General features: G+C 60.6%; 1 protein-coding gene across 1 annotated transcript in view; it reads left to right on the top strand.

Moving 5' to 3' along the window:
- TNS4 (tensin 4) overlaps positions 1-20887 on the top strand; it is a 30476-nt gene extending 9589 nt beyond the window's left edge. The window contains exons 4-15 of the mRNA XM_075443700.1: positions 9105-9741; positions 13762-14206; positions 14407-14819; positions 15696-15782; positions 16330-16449; positions 16696-16788; positions 17102-17179; positions 17644-17715; positions 18903-19071; positions 19735-19803; positions 20048-20074; positions 20624-20887. Coding sequence (XP_075299815.1) covers positions 9231-9741; positions 13762-14206; positions 14407-14819; positions 15696-15782; positions 16330-16449; positions 16696-16788; positions 17102-17179; positions 17644-17715; positions 18903-19071; positions 19735-19803; positions 20048-20074; positions 20624-20753 — 2214 coding nt within the window. The 5' untranslated portion in view covers positions 9105-9230 and the 3' untranslated portion in view covers positions 20754-20887. The remainder of the gene's footprint in view (positions 1-9104; positions 9742-13761; positions 14207-14406; positions 14820-15695; positions 15783-16329; positions 16450-16695; positions 16789-17101; positions 17180-17643; positions 17716-18902; positions 19072-19734; positions 19804-20047; positions 20075-20623) is intronic.
- The last annotated feature ends 3800 nt before the right edge of the window (positions 20888-24687 follow it).

Here is a 24687-nt window from a genome sequence, read left to right as displayed (position 1 = left end):
CCCTAATGCAAGGAGATTTTTACACCTGTGGGGTGGTTAGTGATCCGTCAGGTCAGGGCAAAATACCCTGCTGTGTTGACAAGCCCTCTGTCATCCTCATTAATTTTTTCCTGTTACTCTTCCACACATGCGGAGAGCGCAAAGCTGTAATGGCTTGGCGAAAAATGGCTTGGCACAAGAGCCACTGAACATCTTGGCTCCACTGCAAAACCAGCAAAGTCAAAGCCAAAGGAAAATGGTGTTTTTTCTGAGGGGTCTTGCAATACCTCCATGCTCGCGTTTGCTTCAGCGCTCGGGGAGGAGTTTGACAGCACTGCAACAAACAAGGCTTTTTCTATAGCAACGGGCCCCTCCAGGACATCTCCGAGTGCCTTCCACAGTGCACGTGGAAAAGCACTGAGTCGTGAATGGCTGTGCTGCGGATTGCAAGCAGCCTTAGGAAAGCACCACGGGATTTCAGTTTGGCTTTAGAAGTGCCAATAGCGGTCACAACCCAGTACCCAGGGAGGAAGCATTGCATCACGCTGGGATGGAGAGGCCTCTTCAAGCCTGGGGCAAACGGACGGGATGCTCAAACGCAGCAAACAGCTTTACATTTATTTATGTGCTGCTGAGCAAGTTAACGTTAGTGAAGGTGTCAGTGTGAAGGAAGCGCCTTCTTTTGCGGGCGCCGGCCCAGCACCGCAGGCAGGTTTGGTCCGATCACCGCCTGCTTCAAACGAGGCGTGAGGCAGCTGCTGGCTGGAGCCGGGCAGCGGGACGGCAGCCAGCGCGGGGTCGCGCACCCGAGTGCCGCTTTTCCCAAGGAGGTTGCTTAGCCCTGAACAACACTTTTTATCCTGCTGACACAGGGCTGAGCTTACCAGGGTGGCAAACCCCGCAGAACGTTGTCAAAGCTGGGTGTGCTCTGAGCACAGGCTGCAAGTGAGGGGACCAGAGCGCAGAGGCACCTGCTTCTACTGGCAAAACCCTCCCGCTCCCCCCCAGCCCTGGTGATTTCCCTTCCTGCACTGTCTGTAGCTGCTGCAAACGGTGCAGTCCTCTGTGACTGCCCAGGCGTCCCACAAGACGTAAGATCCTCAGCTCGAGGGGCCTAGCGCAGGTTGTGGTTCCCCAACGTTGCTCCGTGCCTGCTCCCTCCAGCTGGAGCCTCGCGCTGGTGAGGTGTGTGCCGTAACAGCGACAGTGGATGTGCTCCAGGTTAGCAGTGCTGTCCGTCAAGTTCCTCATCAACGGTCAATTTTACCAGCTAGGAAAAAGGAAAGCTGCCGGGAGACCGCTCCCCACTGCAATCTCGCAGCTGTAGCGGAAGGACGGGGGCTGTGCTGGCAGTGTGAAACACTGTTTACCCAGGGATGTAAGGAAAGGAAAAAACGACCGCTGATAATAAATAAAACGTTGGAAAGATTGTAAAGTGAGATCAAGGAATTTAAAGGCAGGGAGTTTATGCGGTATACTTCCTAATAAAGTCGGACATTTCAAAGCGTCCCTTAGTAGTGTGGCAGTGTTGTGGTAAGCCGAAAGCATTTATGGGCAGCAGATTAGGCAGTTCGCTTGAAAAAGGGTATTTCAGATATATGATTTTAAAGGTTGCTGCATGGCTCTGTGCCTGCTGAAACTGGAAGAAACCCTTGAGCCAAAATGTACAGCAGTCCAGAAAGATGTTTGGAGATGATTTATTATCATCCATTCCCATTGCAGGAATGCTAAATGCAGCAGTCAGGCCTGGCTGCTCTGGGCTGGACACTGTGCAAACACGAGTTAGAGACACAGTTGCCTTTAAATATGTTTTTTAACCTGCTCCCTGTCATACACCAGCCAGACAATTGTGCTGAGGGTGTGGGCAGACCTGGGTCTTCTTTTTTGTCTCAGGCCGGAGCAGCCTTGGAAGTCTCCAGCCGCCCTTTAGCCAGACGTGATGGGAAGTCATGTCTTTCCCTTTGCACTGGATTGGACCAAATCTTGCTCGTTAACGCAGCACCTTCGCCACAGAGGCAGTGACAAAGGGCCAGGCTGTAACCTCTTCACCTGCTCCTCCCAGCAACGGTTGTGTTGGTGCCCTCTGCACCAGGGAGCAACAGGTAGCTCTGGAGAGGAGCAGAGAGAAACCACCATTCCGATGCTCCGGCTGGAGAGAGGGAGTCCTGTGCTTTTTGTTCCCTCTTCATTTATTTTCACAGCCTACAGCCGATGTTTGGAGAGCGAGGCTCAAGCACAGTTCCTGTCTGTTCTCCCTCCAGGAGCTGCGAGAGGGTCTGTGCCATGGCCGAGTGCTGGTCCTGGGCTCCTGCTGACCAGCGTGGGGTGGCATGGGCAGATCACGGTCCTGGTCCTGGGCAGCTGCAGCACCGACTCCTCAGCCGCTCCGAGCAGAGTGACCTTGCTCTGCCCCAGCTCGAAGTCATCCTGTGGAGCAGCTTGGCCGAGTAGCTCGCTGCCCTCAGCCACCCGTGCCTGCGTGCTTTGGAGACAGCCTGGTCTGGGCAGCTCGGCGCTGCTCCGGGTTGTCTCCTGGTGTCTGGGTCTTCCCGCTTGCGTCACACCTGGCCCGAGCAGGGCTGCACCCTACGCACGGAAAGGCGGCAAGCAAGGCTCAGCCCAGGTGGGAGGGACTGGGCTCCCGTTAAATCCAAGGCTCCCAGAGGACGGAGTCCTTGCTCAGACTCACCCTTGTGCTGATTTTACGAGCTCAAGGTCCTGTTGCAGCAAGAGTGGTGTGCAGGAGAGGGGACACGCAGCTGCAGCTCAGGTACCCGCCGAGTGCTGATTTCAAGGCCACCTCTGCCTTTTCCGTGTCTCTTTCAAGCCCTTTTTTCCCTCAGTCCTCCATGTTCATGTTATTTGCAGTTTGTATCAGCTCATCTCTTCCATCACTTCTCTTTCTTCTGCTGCCGCTTTGCATTTAGCTGGTGATTATTCGTGTGCCTTGGGAGAAATCTCCTGCAGAGATCTCCAGTAAGCCAAGACATGGTTGTTCCTGCCTGAACGCTGCTGCTGGCTGGCAGAGAGACCGGGGGTGTTTATCCTGGGTGGGGAAGGCTGCTGGATGTTCTGGGAGAAATGGCATGGGGTTATGCTTGTTGGCGTTGGACTTTTCTCAGTAGTCTGTGGGGTTTATTTTATTAGCAATTACCTTTCTTATTCACCCAGAGTTTGAAGCCTATTTAAGATTTCCCGTGACGTTTGGTGACTGTGCATCCGTACAGGTGGTGTGAGATGCTTCACCCGCTCTGCCTGGAGCGAATTCAGCCTGTGGACAGGAGGCTGTGATGTGTGGCTGTGAGCGTGCACCCTGCTTTGCAGTGGGAGGCTGCGGTGTGGTGAAGTGTTGAGAGTTCAAGGCAACAAAAACGCCACGTGGTAGCAAGAAGTGTGACTAGCTGGAGGCAGTGGTTTGTGTAGGGCTCGGGAGGAAAATCAGCTGGCTGTGCGTGAGTCAAGGTTGTTTGGTATCACTGTGCTTTCTTAAGCCACTGACAGCAAGGTCAAAGCATCGTGACTCGGGTCAGCATCAAGAGATGCTGTGAAACCAAAACCAAGGTCCTGAGGATCCGTCCTCGCGTAAGAGGAGAGCAGAGCATCAGGATGATGGCGTGGAAGTTGTGCAACCAGGGCTCCGCAGAGGAGCACTGCAGATACGCTGCCTGCGTAGGCACACGTATTGGCAGGAAGATGGAGCTCTGAGGAGGGGAGGGAGAGGAGCTAAGAGAAGAGCATGGAGCATGGTCTGCTGCTTCACAAGGTTTCAAGCCCTGGGATGCAGTGCTGTACGCTCAAGGGAACACGCACGGGGGAGTGCAGATGTACAGCGTCCTTCTGAGATGCTTAAAGGTCTGCAGAGCCCTCTGCACGACAGCTCCCATCCTGTCCCTTCCCTCGGCACCTCCGAAATGCCGAGACACATCTTCCCTCGTGCTGCAGCTCCCGTCCCAATAACGCTGCCTAACGCAGTTCCGCAAGGGGACAGAGGTGAGACATGCCCTTGGTCTCAGAAGGGAAAAATCCAGGCTGCTGCTCCAAGGAGCTTTTTGGTGTGTCTAGAAAGTCTCACATGTCTGTAATTCATCTCAAACATTCCTAGGATTAGCTAATTTAGTCTGTTTTTGGACAGACACCCTCTTCTAAAGGTGGTCTCCTTGCTGCCCCCTCCCTGAGCTTCCCGTGCCCACACTGCTCACCCTGCAAAGAGCGGCAGGGAAAGCCCTCCCGGCTGCCCTGGGACCTCTCCTGGGAAGGGAGGATGAAGATCTGCTGCTCATCTCATACCCAGAAAAGCTCTTGCCAAAGGGCAAAGAGCCGCCCTGGGAGAGGAAAAGGGAGCATGGCATTGGGAGGGGGAGATATTTGAGGAGCAGTTTCGACATTGCTAATAACCCTCCTCATCCAAAACCCTGGAGACCCTTTCAGAAGTCTGAAATGTTGCTAAACAAGCCATGCATGGGGGTGTTCACAGGGGGATCGCTGGGGGAGGATGGCTGCTGCTGCCGGACGCTGACGGGTTGCGTTGGAGCAAAAAGCCCTGCGTTGGCAATGGCCACACCGCTGCTGCCCCGCCGCGGGGCTCCAGGGGCTGACCAAGCACCGAGAGCCAGCGGTGCTCCTCGGGATTGCAGAAAGGCTGCTTTTTGCCACTGAATTTTGTAATTATTCTTGGTTGAGCAAGGAGGGAGGCAGCTTTGTCTGGCAGTCACCCTTCTCCCCCCGGACACTGGGAGGGCTGCCCCTCCTCAGGCACCCACTGCCTCGTGCTCCACGGCCAGACCCCCCGGTAGCTGGAGGTATATTAATATTTGCTATGTGATACCGCTGCTCGCTCTGCTCTGCAGGCAAAACACAGCATAACCATGGCAACTTTTTTCCTCAACCTCATCAGCACGCCCTGCTAATCTAGGCAACTCACCCCGCAGCCCTCACGGTGATTAAGCTGGGTGTAATGAGCTCTGTAAATCCTGGGTGTCCCAGCAGTTCCTTCTGCTCTTGCTAGCGAGCGGAATTGCAACAGACTTGTCATCGGGAGGCTCCCAGGGCTCACGTTGCAAGGAAAAACAGTCCAGACTTGGCAGCTGGCTCTGCTGTTTTGGGGTCTCTGCGCAGACAGGGAACAAGCCTGTGTCCCAGCTCGTGTGTCTGAGCTCCAAACAACCGCGCTGGAACACCCCGGGCTCTGCGTGCGCAGCTGCCAGGCAAAGCCGAGAGGCAGCGGTTTTGGCAGTGCCTGCTCTGCCGAAGCCTGGGGAGAGGCAGCACGGCCGTGGGCTCCGCACCGAGCTCGCTGGGCTCCAGCAGACCGAGCCAGGCCGGGGCCCGGCGTGGAGGGACTTTGCTCCATGCGGGACCCGCGGGGCTCGGTTCATGTGGCCGCTGCAGCGTGGCTGGGCCGTGCCGAGCGGTGCCCGGCGGCTTTGGGAAGGGCGTGCAGGCAGATATCTGCAGCCGGGGCGTGTCTGGCACAGCCCTGGCCCGAGGGCACCCTGCAGCCCTCCAAACCCAGCACCCTACCCCCTGCCTCGGCTCTCTGCAGCCCTGCGTGGGTGCTCCAGCTCCGGTCCCAACCCCGACACCCCAAGGCTCGTTTTCATGCCAGGGGGCTGCCTGCCAAGCTGGGGTGGAGGTGGAGAACTGGGGTTACTGGGCTGAACTGCTACTCCTGCCTCGCTGAGACGAGTCTCCTGATGCAACAGGCAGCTGCATCACAGAAAGCTTTTATGTGTCCGTCTGCATCCAAAATCTGTGACTTGTCCCCTTCATCTTAGCGAGAATTCTGTTCCACAGTCTGTTCCCAGAAGCAGAAACCCTGTCATTTCCAGTCTAGGTGTGTTTATGGCCAGCTTATTTCCATTTCTTCTTGTGCTAGCCTAGTCTTAGCTTAAACAACAGTGCTTCTTCCCCCAGTGTTTCGGTGAATCCTCCCAGCCTCGGTCAAGCCAGCCAGCCCAGCCCTGTGAGGCACGTCTGCAGCGCCCGGGCTACCTCTGCCCGGGCTGCGACGCCTCTGTGGCTGAGCTTGCTCTGCTGCTGCTGGAGCGAAGGGCATCGCACCTCGTGGCACGGCACAGACGCGCCGTCGGCCTCGCCACGCGGTGCAGGCTCCCTGCCTGCGCTCGTGGTCCCTGCGCTCCAGCCCGGCTGCTGGTCCCTGCCCGGGGGACACAGTCGGACGCTGCCCAGCCTTCGCCGGGGCTGTGCACGAGGGCACTGCTACTTCTGATCGCTCCTGGGAAGTCCTGGTGTCTGTGGGCAGCGTGTGTCTTGGTGGCTAACAGCCACCTTGTGCGGAAACTCCTTCGCCCGAGCCCTTCTGCTTTGTTGCTGTGAGCAGAAGAGGCTGCAGCTGGGGCTCGAGATTCTTGTGAGGAGCCTGTGAGACCTCTCGCTCTAGCAGGGAGAAGGGAAGGGAGGAGAAATGAGGTTTGGAGGCTAATTCTGGCAGCATCAGGCATGAGAAAGATCAAAAACTCGGGGCAGGAGTACAAGAGAGGAGGGAAGCTGTTGCGTGCATGCTCCTGGAACCCCCCGACAGTCCTGGTTCATGCATACTGCACGTTATTTCTGTACCTACTTAAATTAAAACCAGCCTTGTCTTGCGGATGCTGACTGGAGCCAGGCAGTTCTTCTCCCCAGGGGAGAATCCAATTTTCACTCCATCTAGCTTGTGTTTTTGACCTGGAATGACTTTCTTTTTATATTTAAGAAACGCTCCCACCAAGCCTTGTACTGTGCTGCACTTCCCACGGCGGTGCCTGCAGCGTCATGGCACACACGTGCTCCAAGGCAGGGAACCAGAACTGGGCAGACACCTTACCTGTGATCCCACTGCCGGCACGGCTCTGTGGGCAGCGTCCGGGCACAGCCAGCCGGGCTGGCCGGTGGGGAAGGGGGACTCGGGTCCCAGCCCACTTCTGCATCCTCTGCGCCTTGCGGTTTGGATCCAGAACCGCCGAGGTGGAGCAACGCGCAGGCCATGGCAGCCGGGCTCGCAGGAGGGGCCCCACCACGCTCAGCCTGGGCCTCTCGGCCGCCTGCCCCCCAAGCCTGGGGAGCACCTACCCTGAGGCCCAGCTCTTCCCACCCCGTTTCTGACAGAACCCTTCACAGCCGGCTCTCCGCAGGGATAACCTGCTCCGGACTCCGTCCGTGTCCCACCAGGGCTGGGGCAGAGCTCAGCCCCGGATGCCTGGAGGTGCGGCTGGAGCTGCGTCTGTCCCGTCCGCGGTGCCGCTGGGTTAGCTGCAGCTCGGAGATGCCGGGTGCCTGTCTGATTTCAACCGACGGCACAAGAGCTGCTCCCAGAGGTGCTTCCCTCTCCGCGGCACAGGTCTTGGTGCAGGACACATCCTTGCTCCGGAGCCTTTCTTACAGCTCAGCCTGCCAGTCCTGTAAATAAAATCTGTCAGAAGCTCGGGAGACACAGTGGGATCTGGGCTGGGAGGAGGCTAAACGGATTTGAAGTATTTATTCACTTCTGCAGTCCTTAAAAACCTTTCCTAGCTCTTTAGAGAGCGTTAACTGGCGTTACTCATGGTCCATATTCACCCGTACGCCGTGAGCAGCAGCAGACAGCAGCCGTGTTTTGCTTCTAATTCTCTAACCTGGATGAGTCTGGGCTATTCTGGGTGGCCCTTTCTCCAGTGAGAGGAGAGGCTGCTTCGGGGCTATATAATTCATCGAGGGCAAAGCTGACCTGTTTTGAGCCATCTTGGTAACAGCTCCCAACACCCAGCATGGCAATTAGTCACCACTTACCAGACATGACGTACAGTGCCAGCCCGGCACTCCTGCCCTCGCCCACGGGGGTTAGGGACTGGCTGCCGAGAGCCACGTGTCTCTGCCTTAATCCTGTGACTCAGTGGTTAATCAGTCCGAGATAGGCAAGTAAATAACCCAGTCATTCAAGACTGATGCAGGAGAGGACAAATGTTTTAGTAAGCGTAGCCCACTGTTTGTATGTGTTACGTACCAGGTCTGCACAGGGTGTGGAGGAGGGAGCCCTGGGCTGTCGGATTCACCCCTGTCAGCGAGCCTCTGGCTCTGACGCTCTGGACATCCCGTGGTTTGTCCCTGCCAGTGCTGCCCTCCCCGAGGACCGGAGAGGACGGGCACATTCCCCTGCAGCCAGTGCAGTCCAGGCATGGAGAATGTGCTTGGCTTTGATGTCCCCAGGGGAACATGCTTGGCTTTGGGGTCCCCAGGCACCGAGACATCGGGTTTTGGCTGCCGCGGTGGACACAGAGGGGGACAGGCTTATTTTCCCCATCCTGAGGCCAACGAGCAGGGTTCTCCCCGTGCGTTTGGTGGCAGCGAGTTCTGCTGAACAGCAGCTCCTGCCGTGCCGGCATGCAGACGCATGCGAGGGAGAGCAGCGGCTGGGGGAACCCCGCTTGTTCCTGATGCAGTTGGACAGCCCCCCCGGCTCCAGACAGTGTCCTGAGACCTTGTGCCCAGAACCCGCCAGGGGAAGCCTACCTACCTTCTGCCGTGGGGTTTTTTTAATGGCATATTAGAAAATGCTTTCTATCTAAAGCGAAGCCAGAAAGTATTCAAAATTTAATAGCAGTCGGATTTCTAGAGCAGTGCCTTGACAGAGAAAGCAGCCACAGACACAGGTTTCCAGGGCTCAGCTCACATTGTACCGGCAAAATAAACCCTCAGATTAAACGTACGCCCACTTGCAGAACATAGCTCTGGCAGGCAGCTCCATCTCTCTGGCCCGCTCCAAGTCCACCCTGTGCGGCTCCGGGCTCGGTGTCTACCACCGCCTCTCCGGATGGCCGCCGAGAGTCAGGGTCTCCTGGAAAAGTTGTTAGGCTGATACTTCGTTTCATCCTTAACCAATAAAATAAGCACTGAGCGAGTAAAGCAGAAGGAAGTTTTTAGGCCTTTGGATCCTGCAAAGCTTTTGCAAATTAATCCTCCTTGCACTCGCCCGGATGCGCTGGGAGCAGAGGCTGGAAGGGGGGTGGAAAGGCGATACAGGATGACTTGTTTTCTTATGAGCTGAATTCCAGCTTTGCACTCCAAATCCCCTTTTTTATAGACTTTTCCACTGAAGTCTGCTCCTGCCCTGGGCATGCCTGTGTAACCGCTCCTCTCTCTGCATTCCTTAGATTCTTCTTCCGCTTGAGACGCTGGATTGAAGAAGGGGTCTGAGGTCCTGGTGGAGAAAGGGAGGCGAGGAGGAGGAGGAGGACGTTTCCCTTGGACTCTGAGCCATCAAACCAGAAAACCAAACCATGTCACAGGTCATACAAAACCACGTGTTGCGTGTCGGACAGACCGTGTGTGTTTCCTCACAGGAGGAAAGCGAGAGCTTGCACCCGGCGGGGTACCCGGGCTGCTCCGCGCTGCCGATGAAGTACGCCTACTACTCACCGGAGGGCTGGGCTGGCCCGTCCGCCGCGGTGCGTGCCGGCGCGCGCCTGCTTCCCAGCGCAGGGCTCTACGGAGCCCACCCCGTGTTTGAGCACACGGCTGCTCAGACACCGGGCAAGGGGCAGCAGGATGCCTCTTCGGAGAGACCCACTGCCCTGTACCAGCTGCAGGAGGAGGAGGACACTGGCACGGACCCCGAGGCTCACCTGGTGTCCCCTACCTTGGACATATCAATAGAGACTCTCAACCAGCTGATCCTAGAAATCGACCCAACCTTCCAGCCACTGACATGCAAGCCGGTGAAGGATGCGGTCCAGGGTGCTGCTCGGGGTGATGCTGCTGCCACCAAGAAACAAGATCCAGAGGCAATAGGTGAGGCAAAAGGTGTTGGATGTGCGGTGGAGGCAGCGCAGCTCGGACCGGGGAAAACCGTTTGCAAGAGGCAGAGTGAAAGTCCAGGGCAGAGAGGCTGCCACACACCGGCCCCAGCCACCTCTGCCGCAGGCAGGATGAGGTCCTGGCTCCTGCAGAGGGCTGGAAATGGGCATCGGTGACATCCCCCCCTGTCCCCAGTGGGATCGGTGTGGGATGCTGTCTCCTGACATCAGGGCTTCATATCAAGGAGCAGGGAAACAGGGGGCGTATCCAGGCTCTCTGCCTAACTCGTGTGCTTAGGTGGCTCTGGTCTGACCACTTTTCCAACGCCTCGTGTTCAGCGAGCTCAACAGGATCTAAAAGAAAACAGGGAGAACAGCCTTAATTCAACCTGGTGATTGTCTGCCTGTGTTTAGAGAAAACATTTCTCACGAGGAATGGGACTTCCAGCTCTCAGAACATGCCTAATCCCAGTCATTGCCACCACTGGCCAGGGACAGGCGCTGAGCTCTGGATGCGGTGTCTGGGGCGTGCTTACCCTCGCAGCAGAGCCCCGGTGCTGCCAAAGGGCAGGGGAGCCTTTCCCAGGGTCGTACTTGACCTGTGGAAGCACAAGGATTTGAAGCCAGATTTCCAAAGCCCTGGGCTGAGGTACCGATGGTTACACAACCATCCCATTTAAATGTTCCCAGTCGTTTTGCCAGGGAAATTCTTTTTCCAGGGCTGGTGCACTCCTCCAGCAGCATACCTGACATACACAAGGCAGAACATCAGCAGCACATACCAACCCCCTCTTTCTGCTCGCATGCCTGGGTGCCTGACATGAACCCTTTTGCAAAGCTTCTCCGTCATCCCTGCGAGCCACAGCTCTGCTCTGGGTGCTGCGTCTGATCCAGGCGTCCGCGCCTGCTGCCGTTCTGCGGCGGGCTGGCTGCCCCGCACGCTGTGCGCAGGGTAACACCGGCAGACAGCGTGTTACGCCCTGCCACAAGCATTCTGGTGCACAGGAGGACAGATCTGCAACATGTTGAGGTGCCTAAAGACACAGTCTTATTGCTTTCTGAAAAGCCTTGTTGCCTATCTGTGTCACGGAAATACCCGGAAAATCTGTCCTGGGGCCTCTTTCCAGAGGAAGGCCAAAGGAGGGGAGGTTAAAGGCATGAAAAAATTCTGTTCTCCCTGAGCCCTCGTGCGAACGTCTGCGTGAGGAACACGAGGCTGGAGGAGGACGACATAGGTGCCCGTCTGCAAGTGCAGGGGACTGCAGCCCTGGCAGGCGTGAGGGTCCCGATGCTCGAGCGGGGAAGCAGCTGAGCTGGAGCCAGGGAGCGCAGGGGCCGGAGCAGGGCGAGCACGCCACGGGCTGGGGCAGTTCTGGAGCAGACGGCATCCCTGCTTCCCGCTGGGGTGGAGGAGGGTGGCCTTGCAGATAAAGTACTGTGACAAAGTGTAAGTTCAGCTCTTGGCCCCTCGGATTAGTGTCTGGAGGCAGTCGGATGCCTCTCCTTCGGGCATCGCTCGGGGGCTGGAGTCCGAGCACTCAGCAGGTAGCGTGCCAGTGGTTTTGAAAACCTGGCTCCAAGTGTGGAACTGAACATCTGGAGATCTGGCCCTGAACTCAGTGGGAAAAGCCTCACTTCAGCTTTCGTTTTCTTTGAACAGCACTCCTTTTTTACACCAACTTCCTACCGCTGCACGGCGTCCCCGTTCGCCCACCTCCCGTCCCAGCCGTGCGACTGGTGCCTGCGCCGCTGCTCCCACCCCGCAGCAGCGGGCCCCTGGAAAGGCTCCCGCCAGGCTCCTGCCTCCCTCTCCTCCCCTCGGCAGCGCCGGGGCTCCTGCCCAGGGCCCCGCCGCGCTACCCCTCCGTTCTGCCGACGGTGTGAGCTCCCTGCGAGCATCAGGCAGGAGCCCGATGGTGCCCAGAGTCCGGGAGAGGGGCTTGTTCTCATCTCGTGGAAACCACGAGCAGGGCTTTTCACACACAGGTGCTGGAGCAATAGGAGACACGTTCAGAGAGTCGCTAATCCCTCCGGCACTTGCTTGTTCCTGGTGGAGGGGAGAGGAGAGGGTCTCAGCTTGCGTGACAGCTGGGCTCTGCATTTGCGGCACTTTTGCCGCTCCTTGATGCTGGAAAACTTGCCAAGGTCTTGAGCAAATATTTGAGGTTTGGCCACACCTGATAAGCAGGAGCGAAAGCAGAAAAGTAGGAGGCAAAAGGCCTCATTAGTGCGGTGCTCAGATGCTTTTCAGTTATTTCTTTAAAGGACAATTTAAATCCCCATTTCTTTTCCCCTTTTGAGGGAGATGTTAACGAAAAGCATCCGGCCAAGAGCTCGCTGTAAGGGTTTGCACACTGATTCCGGAACCACGTGGCTCCGGAGCCTTTCCGAGGACGGGCTTTGGAGGAGCTGCCAGTGGCGCTGAGGGTGTGGAGGGGGAAGGCTGCGGTTCTGGCTCCTTCCCGTGCGTGCTCCAGCTGCGTCCCCGCTGGGGACCAGCCCTCCTGGCTTACCCGGCGCCTCCTCGGCGGCTCCGCGCTGGCCGTGCCGAGCCAGTCCCGCGCTGGGATCGGCGTGGAGAAGGGGCTCAGAGAGTAACTTCTGTACAGACTTGTGCTTTTCCGGCTCATCAGGCTCTGTGCCCCAGAGGTCTGGTTCTTCCTCGTAGTAAACAGGGTCTGCAGTGCTTGGCAGCCTGGAGCCAGCTGCTCTGCCCCGGGTCACAGCGCGGGAGGGAAGCACAGGACAGCAACTGCCAAGGAGCGCAGGGCTGTGAAGAGCAGTTTCTCACTGCTGCAGCAAAAAGGTTTTTCTCTCTCCAAGAAGCACCTTTCAGAAGGGGAACTCTCCTGAACTCCATGGCAGGGCAAGAACCAGGAGCTGAAAACAAAGCTGGGCAGGTTCAGACTAGAATGGAGGTGCACGCTTCCAGCACTGGAGGTGATTAACCGCTGGAACAGCTTCCCTGGGGAGGCGATGAACTCGCCATCGCTGCAAGCCCTTAGATCAAGTCTGAGTGCCCCTGGCGAAAAGGCATCTTCTAGCTCAGCGAGCAGTCATGGCCTTGTTGAAGGAGCCCAGTGGCTGGCGGCACTGGGAGAGCCAGGCACGCCCTTGTCTGGGCCATGCGGTTTCACTGAAGGTCTCGGAGCAAGTGATGCTCTGTCAGATGTGTTAGCGTATAAATGACGGCAAGCAGAGGGGCTGGGAGATGCCTGCCTGCCCCGAGCACGAGTGGAAGAGCAGGGAGAAACCCACAGCAGGGCACACGCACAGAAACTGCCTCGGAAAGTATTTCTCTAAAGAGACTTGTGCAGGATGGACGAAGGGAGGGGAGAGCAGCCAGGCCCTGCCCTGGGCTGGGCGCTTGCTGCTGGCGTGGCTGCTCCCGTAGCTGACACCCAGGGCCTTGTAACTGCCCTGGTCCCGCACGGCTTCCCCCCGCCAGCCATGGTGCCCGTGGTGGGGATGTCCGGCCGTGCCCGGCAGCCAGGTGACGTCCGCCGTGCTCCTCTGGCAGCCGGCTCAGAGGGTGTGCGGGGCCACGCGCCTGCTGCCATGGGGTCCCTCCGAGCTGATGTCACCCCTGGGGGGAGCAGCCAGATGTTTTTCTCTTGAGTCAGGTACAAACAGAGCGGCTGCTGGAGGAAACACCCGCCTCTCGGTGCAGGTCTCGGCAAGCACCGGCTGTGCAATGCTGGCGAGGGGGGTCTGTGCAGTCAGACGTGACCGCACGTAACCCCCCGGCCCTGGGAGCCTGCCAGCACTGGGGTGGGTCCCCGTGCCTTGGTGTCTGTGCAGAAATCAGCCCTCACAGGGTCTTCACAAAGGCTGGCGTTGGGCCGTGGGGATCTCCCTGCAGAGCCCGGGGATCCTCCCCTGGGCCCAGCAGCCCTGCAGGGCGTGCGAACTGGCGCCAAAATTAATCGCAAGAAGAAGAGATGCGTGTGCCCCCCAGAGCTTAGCTGACGAGCCTGACACCGAACCGGTAACCAGCTCCTCTTTCCTCCTCCAGACATCAAATACATCGAGATGACGCCAGGCAGAGCCGCGTGTCCCGAGCTGTGGCAGGGCTCCCCCAGCCCTTCGGGCACCCCGTTCTCGAGGTCCCCCCAGGGCGACGGCTCCCTGCCCCAGAAAGGGGGACTCAGAGCCAACTTCAGCACCAGTGGCAGCGTGGTTTTCTCGAGCCCCCCCGGACCGGCGAGCCCCGGGCCGGCTGCCCCGAGCTGCGCTGCCTCCCCGACCTGCGGCAAAGCGTCCGAGTGCATCGCCGTCCCCCGGCACTGCACAGCTGGACAGACGGACAGCATCTGCTACGGCCCCGGGGCTCTCGGCACCTCCCCGGGCTTCGACAACCTGCTGAAGCCGGTGCTTGTGGTGAGGGCCCAGCAGAGGAGCAGCTGGGTCTCCCTGCTCTCCACCAGCCCCGGCTCAGACACCAGTTACGTCCTCGGAAGGTAAATGCCACCTTCTGTCCCAGTCTGGGGTTGGTGAGGGGGATGTAAGGGGCATGGGGTGGTTACCCCAAGTCCCGCTGTCCAAGAGTTCCTTCCTCGGGCTGGGGGTCAACGCCACGCCGGGCTGGGGTGGGCTGTGCATCCCACCTCGGCCAACTCCCCCGCTGACCCCTCTGCTCGCTCTCTCCCTCTTGCTGCAGCACCCACTCGCTCCACAACGACGACGCGGAAGCTCACCCCGCTGACTGCCCGTCCCCTGCCAGCTCCCTGGGCAGCCCCTGCCCGCCTTCCCCGGGCACCAGGTCTCCCTCCGGAGAAGCTTTTGGCCAGAGTCCCCACCAGCCCAGGGCTGCCTGCTCCATCAAAGCCAACACCTCCCTGTCCCAGAAGGGACAGGCCAGCAGCTGCCCCCCCTCCATCCTCAACTCCGCCGCCGACATCCCGGTGCTGCTGGTGAACGGGTGCCCGCAACAAGGAGATGCGTCACCCCCGCTGGCCAAAGCCCCCGCAGCCGCCGTCAAGCAGCCCCCCACTCCCAGCTGCAGCCCCGGCTCGAGGGTCGGTGGCCTGAACAACGCGCTGTCGGCACCAGTGCTCTCCTGCCTCTCGGACAGTAAGTCAGCGCCCTGCCACGGGGCCGGGCTGGGGGGAAGGAGCTGGGGACCCCGACAGCTGCCAGGAAGCGGGGAGCAAACAGCCATCTCTACTCCGGTTTATCTGTGGGTTATAGACGTGAAGGACAGGAGGTCCTCGCTGGGGATCCTCGCTGTATCTCCGCGGGGCTGCAGGGCTCTGTGGTGGTCCCCAGCTGTTTGCTGGCAACCCGGCGTTAGCTGCGGTGGTTTGCCCACCGTGGTCCTGGGCACGTGCTCAGCAGGCAGAAACGCTCTGGTCCCCTCAAGGAGATGCAGATGCACTTATTTATAGTACCTGAGAATGAGAACTGTAATTCTGCCATTTCATACTTGTTTGTGGCCCCAAAGCGGGTGGGGAGGAGGGGTTCGGGTGCCAGTTTGCTCTGGAAGACATCTGAAGACACCAGAGTTTATGAGGTCCCACATTCAAGGGTCAACAATAGGGCTGTTGTTCTCTGGAGGAGATTAGCAGAGGCAGCTCTCGGGGCAGAGGGTTTTAATTGGGATTCTTACGAGAATAGCAGGAGCGCTTTGTGGGTCAGATCCTCGGCTGAGGTGTAAATCCCCATGGTCCAGTGGGCTTGTGCAGGGCTGGGCAGACTGGCACTGCTGGGGGATTCCACATGCTGCCTCTGCGCTCCGTCGCAGCCTGCCAAGAGAGATAATTACGTGGAGAATGAATTATTCTGAGGAGCAGGGGGGAAGCTCTGATCAAAAGGATTGAAAAAAAAACTTCAACCCTGGCCAGCTTGAAAGAGAAATATCTTTACCAGGGCTCTGTCCTGCTCAGTGATGTCTGCTGTGGAGGTCTCTCGTGTTCCCCGCTGGCCTTGACGCCGTAAGGTCTCTTGCAGGTCCCCTCAGGGCTGGGCAGCCGACCATGAAGTTTGTGATGGATACATCAAAATACTGGTTCAAGCCCAGCATAACCAGGGACCAAGGTAAGGCAGCGAGTGTCTCTGCTGGGACAACCCCACCTCAGCCTTGCTCTCTGCGGGACTGCTGCCTGTCCCCCGCGCTGCGGTTTGCCTCCCCGCAGCTCCTCAGCCCGGCTCTTGCCCATGCTGAGGTCCGGTGGGGACTCAGCAACCGCAATTCGAAGTGTATTGGGGCTGACGGGCATGGAGAGACCCACTCACAGGTCCAGGGGGAAGGCTCAGAAACACGGGCTTGGCACGGCCGCTCTGTCCCTGCCTCAAGTCCAACAAAGCTTCTCCTGCCTCTGACTGCTGCTCAGCATGGCCTGGAGAGGGGCTCTGTCCTGGGGACCACAGGGACCCACGGGACCGAGCCGGGGCCCCTCAGTCTGCAGGGACGCAGCAGCCGGTACCCGCACCGGGGACGTGCGTGTCCTCAGCAAACGCTGCTGAGCATTCCTCGCTGCTGCCAAGGAACGACTCCGCGCGCGAGCATCGGCCGGAGGAGAAACGCGGCGCGGGGAGGTTCCACCTGCTTTGCTTGGCTGAGCCTCCGCCTGTGCTTTGACAGCGATCCAGCTGCTGAGGGACAAGGAGCCAGGCACGTTCCTTGTGCGGGACAGCACGTCGTACCGGGGGTCTTTTGGGCTGGCGATGAAGGTTCCCGTCTCTCCGTCCAGCAGCCAGACAGGTACAGGGACTTGCTCAGATGATGGGGTTTGCTTCAGGGGTTTCACTGAAACCGGTCAAACTCAAGCGAGCCGAGAAGCCGCGGGATGCTGGTGGTGTGCGACGCTGGCGGCGGGGTCGGTGCGTGCCCAGCCCACCCCGGCACGGGCAGCAGCTCCATGGATGCCCTGCGACGGGCGCTGGGGCGGGCAGGGGTGGAACGATGCAGCCGTGCGGGTGCTGACGCTGTGTTCCGTCCCGCTTGCAGGCGAGGAGAGCAGTGACCTCGTCCGGCACTTCCTCATCGAGTCCTCTGCCAAGGGGGTGCGCCTGAAAGGAGCCAGCGAGGAGCTCTATTTCGGTAAGGACGGTGCCGTCGCCCGCAGCAGCCCGGGCGGCCCCAGCAGCCGTTTCCCCCAGCCCCTCGCAGCACCAGCCGGGAGCGGGGGGTCCTCCAGCCCCTGGCTCCTGCCCACCTTGCCCCGCCAGCGAGACCCTGGTAGCAGTCTCCAAAACAAGAACGTGGGGTGCGGGTTGGAAAACTCCCTCTTGTTGCTGCGAGGCCCAAATTGCCCAGCTCAGCCCCCCAGTTCCCTCCTTCTGAGCTCCCGGGGACACTGCTGAGTGGGGGTGGGAGGTTTCCGACCCCCTCGACTCGCCGTTCTGTGTTGCAGGGAGCCTCTCTGCCTTCGTGTATCAGCACGCCATCACCCCGCTGGCGCTGCCCTGCAAGCTGAGCATCCCCACCAGAGGTAGGTGCTGGGCACCGGAGAGGAGCTCCGAGCCATCCCTCCTGCCAGGCTGGGGGGGTGGGCAGGGTCCTGCAGTGGGGAGGGGGCCGAACCACCCAGGTACCCCCGCAGCGGGGCTGATTGCCCTGGCCACAGGCGGAGCAGGGACCTGCACAAGCTGACTCGAGTACCAGACGGTGGGGACTTGCTTCTGCTGGGGGCGGGGGGTGCTCAACAGAGCAGCGGGGAGCAGAGGACCACCGAGGGTGGGCAAGGAAAGGAGGAGCGTGGAGGTCAGAGATGAGTGGAGCCAGGAGGGGGAGATGGAGGACAACGGAATTAATTACTGCTCTAAACCCCTGCGATTGAAGCAGCCCTGGGCTTGTGGGCCTCTTGTGAGGGAAGGAATTTCACCCAGTGCGAAGCGGTGCCCCGGAGCAGCCCCTGGGCTGTGGCATCAGGGCTCCCGCTTGTCGTTTGTGCAGATCTCAGTGATGGAGAGGACAGCCCTGACTGCGCTCCGGAGTCCGCACCGTCCCTGCTGAAGAAAACTGCTGGTGAGGAGAGGAGCAGGCTGCTGCCACCCGGGGACAGTCGAGCTGGCGATGGCCAGAGCTCTGGGCACGCACCCAGGCTCCGGGCTTTAGCCCTGACGTATCGACCACAGGGCTCGATTTTTCTCCGTCTTCCATTCTGAAACCATCCACAGCAGAAGCTGAAAAGCCGGCGCTGTCCTTGGACCTGTGCAGAGCAGCAGGTCACCCCAGCGCGTCGGTGGGTGCCGGTGCGATGTCCCCCTCCCGGCCTTGTCGCCAGGCGGGAGATTCCTGCAGGTTTCCTTCACACCCTCGGATCGTGGGCTTGCAAGGGAACCTGCCATTTTTAAAGAAAGGAGACTTTTGGTCCTCACAATAGTGAAGTAAAGTTTGAAAGACAGTTCTTGAGGTCCCAAGGCTGATAGAAGACCCACAATTCCCACGATTTTAAATAGCCCCTGACTTTTAAGCTTCTCTCCTGATTGGCCTCAACCAGGGCATCAAACGTCTGGAGTTTCCAGAAGGATGGGGCAGTTGGGGGCTGGTGAAATTGCTGAGGGACCTGATGGACACATGGAAAGGGCACAGCAGGACAGGGAAGGGTCTTTGCTTCTCCTCTGTGCCCGAGTGCCACCAGCCTGGGTGCAGCGATGGGTGGGCTCCAGGTGAGAGCAGAGCCACGGGCAGGAGACCGTGCAGATGGGTCACGGCGCAGTCAGGGGAGTCGGAAACTGCTTTGTTATGCTGGAAATTCTGAAAAATTAGCTGGCAAGCTGAAAAGTTTAGTTTGACCCAGAACAGCCCTTTGAACAGCTCCATCAGCCTGAAATGTCATGTTTTAGGTTGGGCTTCAGCCGTTAGTTGGCTTGGGGTATTTCTGCTTTTCATTAAAGGAAATATGTGATAAACAGAAAAAAACCCCAAATGTGACATTTAGAAACCAGAAATTAAATTAAACTCTGACTTTTAAAACAATTAGTGCAAAGAAGTAAAGTAAACCAAAATAAATTTGTGAAGAATTTCTGAGTCACCAAATCTTTAATTTTCACCGTAACAAATCTGACCCACGTGCATGTGTCCGGTTCTGCAGGACGATGCCTGGGACCTGGCCCGGCACGGCTGTGCTCGGCGCCGCACGTGCTCCGCGCAGCGAGACGCCGGCGTGATGCCGGCCCCGTGCTGAGCCGGGCTCTGTCCTGTCCCTGCAGTCTGCAACGTCCTGTACCTCAACTCGGTGAGCACGGAGACGCTGACGGGAGCCCCGGCCATCCAGAAAGCCATCTCCTCCACCTTCGAGCTGGAGACGCTGCCCACGCCCACCCTGGTGCACTTCAGAGTGACGGAGCAGGGGGTCACGCTGACGGACGTCCAGAGGAGGTACGAGCCAGCTGGGGAGGGGGCTGCGGGGCTGCTGCGGTGGGGGGCTCGCCGGCGGGGAGCTGCAGGGGGGAGCGAAGGGGCTCATGGAAACGCAGCCCAGCTCGCCCGTGAGCGCCCGGCTCTCTCCTGCCTCTCAGCCTGCCAAGCGCGCTGACCTGCAGCACGTCAAGGAAAACGGGGCTGCTGGGGCAAGCCCGTGGCGCAGCCCAGGGACGGACCTGACCCCTGCTGTTAACGGCACCAGGCACGGTGCTGCTTTACGTGAAGAGGCAGCGGAGGCCCCATCCCTGGAAACATTCCAGGCCAGGCTGGATGGGGCTCTGAGCAACGTGGTCTAGTCAAAGATGTCCTGCTCACTGGGGGGGCTGGGCTAGAGGACCTCTGAAGGTCCCTTCCAACCCAAAGCATTCTGTGATGATTCTACCACTCCAAGCTAGCGGCACCATCACAAGAGCGGGAGGCGGGGGCCAGCCAAACCCAAGAGCTGCCCACACTTCGCCAGCTGCCAGCTTGGAGCCGGCCCGGGGAGCGGGACCCCCGCATCCCCAGCCCCCCACACCCCCCCCCGTCCCCGGCAGCCACAACAACCCGAGCAGGGCTTGAGCTTGCAAACGCCCGGGCCGCGTCCCCTCTAACGCCACGCTCTCCTCCTCACGGCAGGGTGTTCTTCAGGCGACACTACCCCTTGGCTGCCGTCAGGTTTTGTGGGATGGACCCTGAGAACAGAAAGTGAGTTATCGGCCGCTCTGCGGGCTGGGGGTGTCCGTGCTGGCCGGAGCCATCGCGCCGTGCTCGCTTCCCCGCGGTTCCCAGCGCGGCTCCGCTGCTCCTGGCTCTGCACCGCTCAAAATACCAAATCCCAACCACGGGCTTAACGCGCCGGGGTTTGGCTAAACATAAACCTGGACTTTGCAGCTGATGGAATGAGTTAAACACCAGAATCTGAGCAAACCCAATTCTGTTCTTCCCTCAGGTGGCAGAAGTACTGCAAGTCCTCCAGGTAAGACCTGCGCGGGACCCCCGGCTGGGGAACCCCGGGGGGGATGCTGCCCTGGCCCAGGCTCCCCTCTCCAGCGGGTGCATCGCAGAGCTTTGCAGAGCAGCAGACTCCAAGCTTAAAAATGAAGAGGGGGTGCAATAAAAGTTACTGTGGCGGCAGGATGAGACGTGGGACAAAGGGGTGAAGCTGTACGGGGGGTTTGCTCTGCAGGTTTTGATGAGAGGCTTGGCCAAGCCCAATGCTCCGCACCCCTTCACGTAGAAAGCTCCCACCCAAATCCGTCGGCCTTCTTCCCAGCGACTCGCTTGCTCTGGGCTCAGGAAGTGAGTTTATATCTGGCTCTACCTTGCGCTCAAGAAACTTTTCACAGATGGGAAAGCCTTGCCAGAAACACTTCTCCCGGCTGTTTTGCTTCCAAGTAAACGTGATTGGGGAGCAGGCCAAGGTGGAGTTGCTGGAACCAGGATTTTGCTTTGTGGCCAGGGCTAAAGTGTATTCGTTGGATTCCTGGCTGCAAACTACATAAGGCTCTCTCTCCTTTTTTCAAAGGATCTTTGGGTTCGTGGCCAAAAGCCAGACCGATTCGGAGAACCTCTGTCACCTGTTTGCAGAGTACGACAATGTGCAGCCAGCGTCGCTTGTCATTGACCTTCTCTGCAAGCTCCTGCCCAGCCCGTAGAGGACAGAAACCCCAGGAGAGCTCGGGGCTGGCAGCTGCCCGCACGCTGCCGAGCTTCTGCTGCTCACCTCCTGCTTCTGGGTTGCATTTTGGCAACAGCTCATATTTATAATTTTTTGTTACATATTGTCATGTCAAGAGTCTCAGTTAAAGATTTCATGCTCTGGTGGGGTGAGATGTTCCTCCAAGACCCTCTGCGGGGCATCGCATGGCAGCGCTCGCCATGGTGGCAGAGCGGGCTGGCTGCCCACAGGGATCTGAGCCGGGCGGGGAGCGGGGCTGCGGGTCGGGAGCTGAGCCGGGCGGGGAGCGGGGCTGCGGGTCGGGATCTGAGCCGGGCTGGGAGCGGGGCTGCAGGTCGGGAGCTGAGCCGGGCAGGGAGCGGGGCTGCGGGATGGGATCTGAGCCGGGCAGGGAGCGGGGCTGCGGGCTGGGATCTGAGCCGGGCTGGGAGCGGGGCTGCAGGTCGGGAGCTGAGCCGGGCAGGGAGCGGGGCTGCGGGATGGGATCTGAGCCGGGCAGGGAGCGGGGCTGCGGGATGGGATCTGAGCCGGGCTGGGAGCGGGGCTGCAGGTCGGGAGCTGAGCCGGGCGGGGAGCGGGGCTGCGGGTCGGGATCTGAGCCGGGCAGGGAGCGGGGCTGCGGGATGGGATCTGAGCCGGGCAGGGAGCGGGGCTGCAGGTCGGGAGCTGAGCCGGGCGGGGAGCGGGGCTGCGGGCCGGGATCTGAGCCGGGCTGGGAGCGGGGCTGCGGGTCGGGAGCTGAGCCGGGCGGGGAGCGGGGCTGCGGGATGGGATCTGAGCCGGGCGGGGAGCGGGGCTGCGGGCCGGGAGCTGAGCCGGGCGGGGAGCGGGGCTGCGGGTCGGGATCTGAGCCGGGCTGGGAGCGGGGCTGCGGGCCGGGATCTGAGCCGGGCTGGGAGCGGGGCTGCGGGTCGGGAGCTGAGCCGGGCTGGGAGCGGGGCTGCGGGTCGGGAGCTGAGCCGGGCTGGGAGCAGGGCTGCGGGCCGGGATCTGAGCCGGGCTGGGAGCGGGGCTGCGGGTCGGGATCTGAGCCGGGCTGGGAGCGGGGCTGCGGGTCGGGAGCTGAGCCGGGCTGGGAGCGGGGCTGCGGGTCGGGAGCTGAGCCGGGCTGGGAGCGGGGCTGCGGGTCGGGAGCTGAGCCGGGCTGGGAGCAGGGCTGCGGGTCGGGAGCTGAGCCGGGCTGGGAGCGGGGCTGCGGGTCGGGAGCTGAGCCGGGCTGGGAGCGGGGCTGCGGGCCGGGAGCTGAGCCGGGCTGGGAGCGGGGCTGCGGGCCGGGATCTGAGCCGGGCTGGGAGCGGGGCTGCGGGCCGGGAGCTGAGCCGGGCTGGGAGCGGGGCTGCGGGCCGGGAGCTGAGCTCACCGTACAGAACCGCTGCCTCCCTGCCCCGGCAGGCACCGTTCACTTTGCTCCGGAGGGCTGAAATACTCCGGCTGAGGTTTCCAGCAGCGGCAGGGGAAGCTGCTCGGGGTGTCTGAGCCGAGGTGCGTTCGGTGGGGCCGAGCTCGCCCCTTCAGAGCCTCGGCCCTAACAGCCCCCAGTGACCCGGGAGGGGAGGTCTGGTGCCGGCAGGGAGGGACTCACCTCCCTGATGACAGACCAGCATCAGGAGACAGTTTTGCAAATCAAAGCACATAAAATCACCAGGCCCTGCTGAAAAATATCGCTTCTCTCAAAGAGCAAGAAGCGTCGACAGGCAGAAATGTCAGAGCAGCGTATTTTTGTCTGGTGCTGGTAAATCCTCCTGCCCTTTTCCGCAAAGCGGGGTTACAGGCTAGCTCAACCTCCAGGCATCACAGCAAGCTGAGAAATAAATGTTGACATTTTCATGACAGTAAAACATTGGATTTTTGGAAATGACTTGCATGAATCTGGGCCAGATCCTCAGATGACGTAAATTGGCGCAGCTTCATGGCAGTCAGCGCTGCCGTGATTTACCCCAGCTGAAGACTCAGCTCTGGCTGTAATCTCCCGGCAGCGCGGGGCGGCTCTGAGCCCGCCACGCAGCCGTCTCCCTCCGCGCTCGCGTACCTGACACCTCTGCACTGTCTGAACTCCGGACCCCGCGCTAACGCCCCCCGCTCGGGGTATTTCCAGTGAAGCCGCGGGTCGTTGTCTCGCCGCAAACACCGCGGAGGTGTCGGCGGCCGCAACACGTGAACGCGGCGCTCCGAAGCGGCCAAGCGCGTGCACGCCTTGCACGGAGGGAAGAAGCCGCTCTCCCCCAGCCAGGCTGCGACACGGCCTCCAGCTGCAGCGGCTCGCGGGCGACGATAAAGCAGATCCCGGAGCTCTGCGCGGGGCCGGGGAGCGGCCGGCCCCAGGAGGGGAAACCAGCGGCTTCGTCCGCCCGCGCCGTCCGCCCCGAGCTCTGCTCAGCTGAGCCCCAGGCCCAGCCTGGCGCTGGGCTCCCCGTGCCTGTGCTGTGCCCCCGTCCTGCAAAGCATCAACGTCGCGATGGGGGGAACGCAGCACCCCAAGGTCACGGGCAGCTCGGGGGAGGCGGCTCAGCGCCAACACCGCGGGCTGGGGCATCCCCGGCCCCACAGGGACCCCCGAGAACCCTGTGGGGGTCAGGATGGGACCCACTGCAATGCGCGCTGCGGCTGGCAAGGAGCTGCGGCACAACACCACGCACCCTGCCTGCGCCCTGCCTGCACCCTGTCTGCACCCTGAGCCCTGCCCACACCCTGCCTGCACCCTGCACCCTGCCTGCACCCTGCCTGTGCCCTGAGCCCTGCCTGCACCCTGCACCCTGCCTGCACCCTGCCTGCACCCTGCCTGTACCCTGCACCCTGCCTGCACCCTGCCTGCACCCTGTGCCCTGCCTGCACCCTGCCTGCACCCTGCCTGCGCCCTGTGCCCTGCCTGCACCCTGCCCATCTGCAGGGAGCCATAAACAAGGGCAGAGCCGCCGGAGCGCGCAGAGCTTTTTTCATTAGCCAACATTTAATTAGCGCTGCGCTGGCTGCGGGATCCCAGCCCTGGGACCCCACGGGACACGCGGCCGGCGAACCAGCGCTGCTGCGCTCACTCGTGTTTATCGCGACGCTGTTCCGACGGCAGCGTAAGCGCCAGGGGAGTACGAACGGTCAAAGGCTTTGGCTCGGAACGGGGCTGTGGGGGGGTCGTGCTGCCGCCCCCGAGCCCGGGCCCCTGCGCGCTGCTCCCCCGCCCCAGCTGGGAGGGTTCATGCTCTGGGCAACGGGGCGACGGCGGCTTCTCCCGCGTTGGGACGGGGCAGCGGGCCCAGCGCCAAGCGCCGTCTTCCGCACGTGGAATTTTTAGCTGACTGCAAACCCTCTTCCAGCGCAGCGTAGCTGGAGCACGGGCCCAGGCACCATGGGGACAGTGCAGCCAAAACCACCTGGATTCAGGAAAAAACAAACAATTCTCTGAGCTCCTCACGGCTTCCAAAGCTTGTTCCAGGCTTCCTGGAAGTGCGGCACTCGGTTTCGGTTCCTGGGTCCGATTCCAGCCATTCTGTAACAAACCCAGCCCCGTCCTGGCCGGGCTGGTGGGTTTGCTCCCGGCAGCCTCTGCCGCCGGCGGGCACGGCCCCGCGTCCCCAACCACGGCAAGACCCCGGCAGCCGCCGATGCTGCGGCGCGCGGCCAGGCTGTCCCTGGAGACGGGGCCGCGGGTCGCACCGGTGACCACCCACCACGCGTGTGGGTGCACGGACACGTGTGCGCTTGGTGAGTGACACGCAGGGCCCCGACACGACTTCATGGTGACCGCGGGGCGGGCGGCACAGAAATGTCCTCGCCCTGCGCGCGGGCTGGGGACCCGTCGGCTGTTGCAGCTTCGCTCCCCGGTGAGATGCAGACCGGGGACGCAGCCGTCCCTCTGCAACGTGACTGTGGACGACAGGGTGACCCTGAGCCAGCAGCGTGCCCTGGGTGCCAAGAAG

The sequence above is a fragment of the Opisthocomus hoazin genome, chromosome 26 (assembly GCF_030867145.1).
Source record: "Opisthocomus hoazin isolate bOpiHoa1 chromosome 26, bOpiHoa1.hap1, whole genome shotgun sequence".
Taxonomy (NCBI): domain Eukaryota; kingdom Metazoa; phylum Chordata; class Aves; order Opisthocomiformes; family Opisthocomidae; genus Opisthocomus; species Opisthocomus hoazin.
The sequence above is the reverse complement of the archived record's forward strand: the minus strand, read 5'-3'. Positions and strand labels throughout refer to the sequence as shown.